The sequence below is a fragment of the Pinus tabuliformis genome, chromosome 8 (assembly GCF_031772625.1).
Source record: "Pinus tabuliformis cultivar Carrire ecotype Pingquan chromosome 8, CPIR1, whole genome shotgun sequence".
Taxonomy (NCBI): Eukaryota; Viridiplantae; Streptophyta; class Pinopsida; order Pinales; family Pinaceae; genus Pinus; species Pinus tabuliformis.
In genome coordinates, this window is record NC_142294.1 from 87,383,948 (window position 1) to 87,392,401 (window position 8,454).

The following is an 8,454-nucleotide window of genomic DNA, read 5'->3' on the forward strand; positions in this document are numbered from 1 at the left end:
AGTAGCATGCAAAGCAGGAGGAGTCCAATTTGCAGGGTTCTCAACTATCTCATGACTTTCATTTTCAGCGATTTCAGACTCATTACACCTTGATGAGACTTCAGTGATAACTTTGCGATCAATGGAAGAGAATGAGCATAAAATATTTGCCATGTTTTATAAACTAAACCAGAGGCCGACTAAAGGAGATTTTATCTACTCAGCACAATGTAAAACAAAGATGCTTTTCGAAGGCTACCTGGCTTTCTTTAGGCTCTGTCTACAGTTTATAACTTAGGACTAGAACAGGGCTCTGATACCATATAGATGATGAAAGCAGAAATGTTGCAGCTTCAGGTCTAGCCACTTTAGAAGTTCTTCTGCTTACACAATTTGTCCCTGAGCCTGTAGATGAGAAAAAGCAACTTCTCACAGATTTGACCAGAATGGAACTCAAAGATTTAAAAGACTTAGATCAGTTTGGTTATGATTACATGTCTAAAGTCTACAAAGCTAATCTAACCAATGATTCTACTCAGAAGATTTCATTCTTGTCCAAGTTGCCAGGAAATTTAGGAGATATGATAATGAAAGATCTTGAAATCCAGAGAAAAAAGATAGATCAAACATATTGGATAGATCTTTTATTCAGGTGTCAGGAAAAAGTAAAATATCTGTGTTGGGAAAAACAGGTTCAAAATGTTTCTCAAAATCTGAATGTATGTCGTTCTGTATTACCATGGACTCCCTTCAAGAAAAGAAGATCGAAAAGATATGGAAAATACAGACCAAAGCGAGTTGCAAATCCAAAGCGACCATTCAGAAAATTCAAATATATCAAAAAGAGGAAACAACCCAAACGAGACAATGCTTGATTTATTTGTAAGCAAGAAGGTCATTTTGCTTGCAAATGTCCAAAGAGTTCCTCTAACAAGTTGAAAGCATGTTTTGAGTTTGATGATTTTGTAGATAATTGGTCAGTCGTAGATTCACAAGATGACATGTCTGATGTATATATTTTAACGGATGCTTCTGTGTCAGCTAATGAGTCAGTTGTTCAGGTCAGTCAGAAAATGAACATATGTTATGGTGAATGGCAAAATGAACCCAGTGAATATGAAGAACTTCATTATAGTGATGAATATGAATCAGATGATTATACAGAAGAATACTCAGATGACTCTTCAGTAGACACTGTTCTATCTAATGACTCTAAGAATCTCACCCCCATTTTAAATTCCTTGTCTCCACAACCCATGGTGAGTTCTTTTTATCCATATCCCAAAACAGTTGCGTCATCTTCTTCATCACTACCTATCAATAAAATTGCTCTTGCTGATGAGAATGCATTTCTGAAAAAGATTGTCAAGTCCAATAATCTTCTTTATATTCCTGTCGAAGTTCAAGTGAAGGGTGAGTGGGTTTCTGTTGATGCTTTTATTGATACGGGTGGTTCCAATAATCTTGCTCGTCCATCTCTTTTTAAAGGTTTATGGAAAACTTTACAGCATATTTTAGTATCAGAAACCATTGGTGGTTCGGTTAACCTCACTCACTATGTGGATAATATCTCTTTAAAAGTTGGGGGAAGTATTGTGAAAATCTCTGCAATACAACATTATGATGCTTCTGCAAGTTTGTTCTTAGGAATGCCATTTATCAATTCAGTATTTCCTATCACAATCAGTGCAGATAAAATCATTTTCAATATAAAAAAGAAAGCAGCTGCAGTCCCAAGGCTAACTTTAGCAAATTCTGAAGCAAGAAGAGAGCAGAGTCAAAAGAAAGTAGGTATAAAGAAAACAAAGAATGAGTCTCATGATTGGAAAGAGGTGTTGCAAATTTATGAGACTAAATCTCAACCTACTCAGAAGGCCAACAGAAATCCTGATTGGTCTCTGGAACAAGTAAGCATATATGAAGAATTGCTAAAATGTTGTTCCAATAATCCTCAAGCTTTCTGGACAGTTGACAGTCCCAAGCAAGAGATTATCACTATGCATGATAATGGAGTAACTGGTAAGTTGATTTCCTGCACCCCAGCTAAAGAAAAAGAAATGAGAAAGCAGATTGAAGAACTGTTAGATCTTCAACTTATTGAAAAAAGTGGATCTCATTACTCCTGTTCTGCATTCCTTGTTAGAAATCATTCTGAAATAGTCCGAGGGAAGGATAGGATGGTAATTAATTATAAACCATTGAACGCCATCACTAAAAGTTTTAATTATCCTTTGCCCCACCAAGAGATAATAATGTAGAAAATCCAGGGTAGTAAGATTTTCAGCAAGTTTTATATGAAATCGGGATATTATCAGATTCAAATTGCTGAAGAAGATCGTCATAAAACTGCTTTCACATGTCCTGTTGGTTTCTTTCAATGGAGAGTTGTTCCATTCAGTTTGAAGAACGCCCCTGCTTTCTTCCAGAGAAGAATGGACCATATCTTAAGTAAACATGATTTTATTGTTGTGTATATAGATGACATTCTTGTACATAGTCCAGATTTAGAAACACATGTGAAGCATCTACAAGTGTTTCTTGAAGAAGCAAAAACACATGGTCTTGTGTTATCAGAGAAGAAAATGCTTCTTTTTCAAGACAACATTGATTTTCTTGGAATCCATGTTGGTCATGGTCAAATTCAGATGCAACCACATGTTTTGACAAAACTTTCTGAATTTCCTGATCAGTTGACAGATGTAAAGATGATTCACAGATTTTTAGGAATTTTAAACTATGTACATAAATATATTCCTAATCTTTCAGAGAAAACAACTCCTATCCGTCAGCATCTACATTCTAGATGGTCACCTGCAGCAACTAAAGCAGTCCAGCTCTTAAAGGCAGAATGTCAGCATCTCCCAGCACTGAAACCGCCAGGTAATGGTTTTTTAATTTTGCATACAGATGCTTCAGACAATTTTTGGGCAGCCGCACGTTTTGAACGAAAGGGAGAAGGAGAAAAAACAGAAGAAGTTCTTTGTGATTTTGCTTCGGGAGAATTTTTAAAACATCAAAAGAATTATTTTCCTGCTGAAAAGGAAACTCTTGCCATCTTCAATGGAATCCAGAAGTTTGAAATTTATCTTGCTCCAACAAAGTTTTTAATTAGAACAGATTCCATGAACTTTAAATATTTTCTGAATGCAAAGATCTCAAAACAGTTAGCTCATGGAAGATTGTTAGCATGGAAAATGTGGTTCCAAATGTATGAGTTTGATGTTGAATGGATTCCAGGAAATTCTAATTTTCTAGTAGATGCTTTGACTAGGGAAATGAACAAGGTTCATGTGCATAGGAATGAAATATTCAGCCTTTTAGGCAAAACCCCTGCTGATGACAATTTTGAAACGTTTGTTCAAAGGTTCCGAATTTTGGAATTTCTGTTAGAAGATGTTACTCAAGAAATTAAAAAGCTGGTTGACTTACGATTGAGAAGAAACCAATGGATTCAAAGATGCCAAGCTTTGTTATAGACATTTTTGTGCCTTACAGCATGTAGCATGAAATGTCCATAATCTAAGGGATCCAAAGTCCCTAAACATGATGTTCCTACCCCTAGAGGAACAAGGTCAGCAAACCACAGCACTTTAGATCAGTTCTCCACCTGAAAACACTCAAAAACAAGCAATTTCAGGATCATGTCAACTGCTCCACTAAGCATCTGCGCTGAATGTCAACTGCTCCACTCTGTACCTGCGCTGAATGTCAAATCTAATGAAGGCTACTTGCGCTGGGCGAGATTGGCCAAGTGGCACAGTCATTCTGCAAGGTGTCAGGTGCCCAGGAAGCTTCTAAAATGACACTTGGATCAGCAAATTCGCCCTATGATGAGTAAGAGGTCCTTAAACTCCAAGTGGAAGCTAGGATCTCCAAGTGGACTCAAGAACTGAAGTTTAACTAAAGTGGGAGAGGACACAAGTCAGCTTCACACCAGCCTCAAGCTGACTCATCCTTTCTCCACTTCTCCTATATATAGAGCTCTCTCATGAGGTCTAAGGAGGCGGGAATTTTGTGAATGTAAGGAAGTGCTGTTGGTTTGAGTATAGAACTATTGGGTGATTGCTTTGAAGGAGGTGAAGAGGAGATTTCTTTCTGCTGGGAGGTGTTGCTGGATTGGGCCTCTTATGGTTGTAACACTCTCAGAACTTTACTTCTTCCATTAATAAAGCATTTGAGGTTCTTCTATATGCATGTATCTTAATGGTGTATTGATGCTTGTATATTTGATTTATTCTAATCCTTGAATCAATTATGGATGTATGCTTCTTGTAGTTTTCCTTTCTTGTGCTTTTGCAGGATCTTTGTGTAGCTGGGCCAGTGAAAGAGCAAGGAGTTGGGAGCAAGTAGCAAAGAGGGAAGATTGGATCAATCATTAGCGGAAGATAACGGTTAGTGGATCTCTTCCTCCTCTCTCTTACATCTCATAAAGAAGTAATCTTGAATAGCTTTGTATTCAGTTGTTGCTGAGGTACTATCACCCTTAGAGTGGGATAGGGTCATTCCGTATTGGATACTTTTCCCTACAACAAATTGGCGACTCCGCTGGTGATCGTATCTTGTTGGTTGTTTGTGTTTTTGCTATTCATTTCATAAACAAAGGGAGTACCGAATCGAACTGTGTTTGAATCATTCAAATGCAAAGTAGAGGGCAGCTACTCTAGCTCAGTTTCTGGGCATGTTTATGATTTGAAGAGCTGATCCACAAGGACTCTAATAAGCTCTTAGTGATAGCTTTTCATCCTCCTTGTCACCCCTTAGTGTGTCCTTGACTGATAGCTTCTTATTTGAGCAAAAACTGTGAATTTTTGAGCAATCTGTGACCCGGAAACTTTGAAAAACGCAAGTCTCGTTCTTCAGTGCAGGCTGTACAAAGGCAGTCTGCATTTCAGCGCAGGTAGCCCTTTCGGGAACTGCGCTGAATGTCAATCTGACAGTCCTTTACCTGCGCTGAACCAGTGGTACACTGTGCTACTGGGGTTTCCTGCTGGTTCTTGCCTTGTTTTCACTCTTGTTTTTTGCTGTTTGTTACCAGTCAGTGGGCCTATCTGAAACCAACTTTCCTTGTCACTATTCCGCCTCAGTTGTATAAAGAAACTGTGTTTGTTCTTTGTGTATTTCTTATGCATTTACAGTTTCCCATAACGAAAGTGAACTAGTCTTGCTGTGACCTCTTAGATCTAGACCTGTGATAAAGTGTCGTTTTGATCTTAAGAGTTAGTTTATTTGCTGTTCATAGCTGATTGAGCTTTTGCTTTCGTCATATGGTTTGAATTTGTATATTTCTAGTGTCGAAAACAAGTAAATCTTAAGGTGTCTTTTGATTTTGGACAAGCTTGTTTGCTTTCACTTGAAATTGAATTCAAAATTATACAACAGCTTTCTTTTTGCATTACATCAACATTAAGAAAGAGAAAAGAAATACCTGCATTTTGCATTTGCATTTTTGATAAGTTTGCATGATTGATCTAGGAGAAAGTGCATTAGTGTGTGCTTTGTGATCTGTGTGAAAAGATGATGTCTTTCTTTTCCCTCAGTAGTTAGGATTTTCAAAGTTAAAAGATTATAAAGCTTGCTTATCATCTTAAACTGCATTTAGGAATTTGTACCAATACATCTCGTGGTGATCCTGAAAGACAAACTGCTAAACAAGATCAACTTAAAATATATTGAATGAACCTAACAACGCTTTGTAACATAACGCTCACAGTAGAGGTCTAGGTAGAGACGTGTTCCGGCGTCGTTAAACGTAGTGACTGTCGATCTCTACGAAGGTGGGTGATTCCTCCTGAGGGACGATAGCACTAATACGGACTTGTGCTCCCACGTACCGTCGCGTATATATTGGGAGACCCCTATAGGCATTTATCCTTTATCCTTAGGAAGCCGTGTCGGCCGCCCTACTGATCGCGATGCAGTGAACACAGCATTCACGAAGATCGACCACCCGTACCGTAAAACGTATTCTGTGGTTTCGCGAAAGGTTTGGCACACCCTCTGCCTAGATCTCCAGAGCAGTTTCTTTTGGCCCTTTTCAAACTCTATAACTGAAAAGGTCCAACCGAGCATTTGTCACTTCGGGCTCGTTAAAACATCGAAGGAGACTAGAGTCATCTTTAGCTTTTTCTCGACTCTTTAAAACTGAAAAAGCAAGTTGTGTCTTAAAGCGTCTAATAAAATTCATTCAATTCGGAAACATAATTCCCCTTTTTGTATTTTAGTTGATCGAGTAATCCGCAACCGTGGAAGAAAGTCAATTGAAACCCCGTCGTTCGCAAAGACTTGCGAGTCAACCGTCTTTGTCTCCGGAATCGAAAGTAGTACGGACAAAGCGAACTCGTTTAACCTGTTCAAAATCTCCTTTGAAAGTTAGAACACCTGTTCCAACCACAACTGAGATTACGGTTACTCCAAGCATTTCTGGAACCCCTGCCTCTTTTGAAGAAGTTCAACAGCAACAGAGGGACAGTAACACTGATCCTAGTCTGGGGGCAAATACTTGTCTAACTGAACCAGTTCCATCAGTAACCGGTCCAGAGAGTTTTGTTCCTCAAACAACTGCCGCTGTCGAAACAACCACTTCTTCGGCACCAGAAATATTTTACGGACCTGACGGTCTTCCTCTTCCACCTGGTTTGATTGCAATAGAGGAAATTGTAGAAGACCCGCAAGCAAATACTCCAACTCATTTTGGAGTAGGTGTCACTCTTTTTCCTTCTGCATCAGAAGTTTGTCCATCACCAGTGGAAGTTCCTGCAGAATCGCTAGGCAATCTATTGGATAGACTTAAAATGTCTGAGCAACCGTCAACATCAAGGACTGTGTCAAATGACACAGCGATGGCAGAACCCCCTGCCGCCATTCTGACAATGTTTGTCGGTGTACCATCTGTCCCAACTAGCACTCAACTGCTAGAAGGAGTCCATCCAGGGACTATTTCGACAGTGTGGTCTGTTCCAGTTTGTTCCTCCGGAGTAATATCCGGTAATTCTTATGTTGAAACTAGACAAGTTGATCCTTATGGAGGTCAATTTGGGCCATCCAGTCCCCAAGGGCGGACCATACCCTTGAGTCCCGAATTGCTACCGCATGGGGGGCAGTATGCCTTTTCATTACCTCCTCCGGGCAGGTACCCATACGGCAGTTCTCAACCATATTCAGGTTTAACTGGGGTTGCAACAAGTGGTTGGGTACCTATGTTACCCCAACAGCCAAGAGTTGTATATTCTATGCAACAGTGTATACCTGTGACGAGCATCCCGACGACGCCAGCTATTGTAACAGTGTCGCAAGTTCAAGCGATGCCTGTTGTGTGTCAACCTCAAGTTGTAATGCAACAGCCCCTTGACCCTGGGACACAACCACAATCGCCAACTGCCGGGACATCACAGGTACAAACGGGTACCATTACCTCACATCTTGGTCCGTCGGTTAGTATGGCACAACAGAACATGGCCTCACAGCCATGGATGGTGCAATACCAACAACCACAATTCCAGCAGGTGTACCAAGGATCTGAGCAACAGATCTTTGCCAATAGTGGACAAACATATATCCAAAACGGATTGAATCAACCACTTTACAGTGGCTAAGTCCACCAACCATATCAGTCATATCAGCATCAATTGCATTATGCTGGTATGCAAAGGCCTACTGCTCAGGCGATTCCATCGTATCCTGGGTACGCCTCACCAAACCTGAATCAACAGTTACCATTCGTGGCAACTCTAGAATTACCAGATTTACATCGTTTGACGAACGATCCAATCGCCTATGCCCATTGGTGGCCAGCGATTCCTCATAAGCTTCCCTCGGACATTCCTAAATTCAATGGAAATCCTGGCGAAGACCCGTCGAATCATGTGATGACTTTTCATCTGTGGTGTTCGTCGAACACCTTGAATGATGATTCGATAAGGCTTCGCCTTTTCTAGAGGACATTGACTGGTCTGGCGGCTAAATGGTATATTGAATTACCTAGAGCCTCTTTCAACAATTTTAGTTCCCTAGCCACGACCTTTTTAACACACTTTCAGTTACCTATAAGGTACGAAACTGGAACAGAAATCTTAACCAATTTCAAGCAGACAACGGCCACGCATATATCAGATCATATACATGAGTGGCGTCGTCGTCGCAGAATGGTAAAGACTTATGTTCCAGATCAGCTGTTAGCTGAGTGGTTTATAAAGTCGCTTCTTCCTGCTATAACAGAAGATGTGGCCAAGGGAGGGGTCGTAACAGAGGAGCAGGTTATTGCTCGTGCCCAGTATTTGGACTTAGTATATACTCAGTCTGGCACGCTCTATGATAAGATACGTGACGCCCCCAGACCGGAATTCTCAATCCCTCCTCCTCCTGGATCGAATAGTGACTCTCATGCCGGTGATGGTGTGATTGGCACTGCAAACACAAAGTCGACAAGGGATTCAAATAAGAAAGCCCGTAAGACTTCGAATCAAAATGCAAATCGAG

At 40.3% G+C, this 8,454-nt stretch overlaps 1 protein-coding gene across 1 annotated transcript; it reads left to right on the top strand.

Moving 5' to 3' along the window:
- The first annotated feature begins 980 nt into the window (after positions 1–980).
- Positions 981–3,455, top strand: LOC149234266 (uncharacterized). The gene is made up of 2 exons (XM_089368203.1): positions 981–2,159; positions 2,295–3,455. The coding sequence occupies exons 1-2, from the start codon at positions 981–983 to the stop codon at positions 3,453–3,455; spliced, it is 2,340 nt and encodes a 779-aa protein (XP_089224329.1).
- Positions 3,456–8,454: the final 4,999 nt, after the last annotated feature.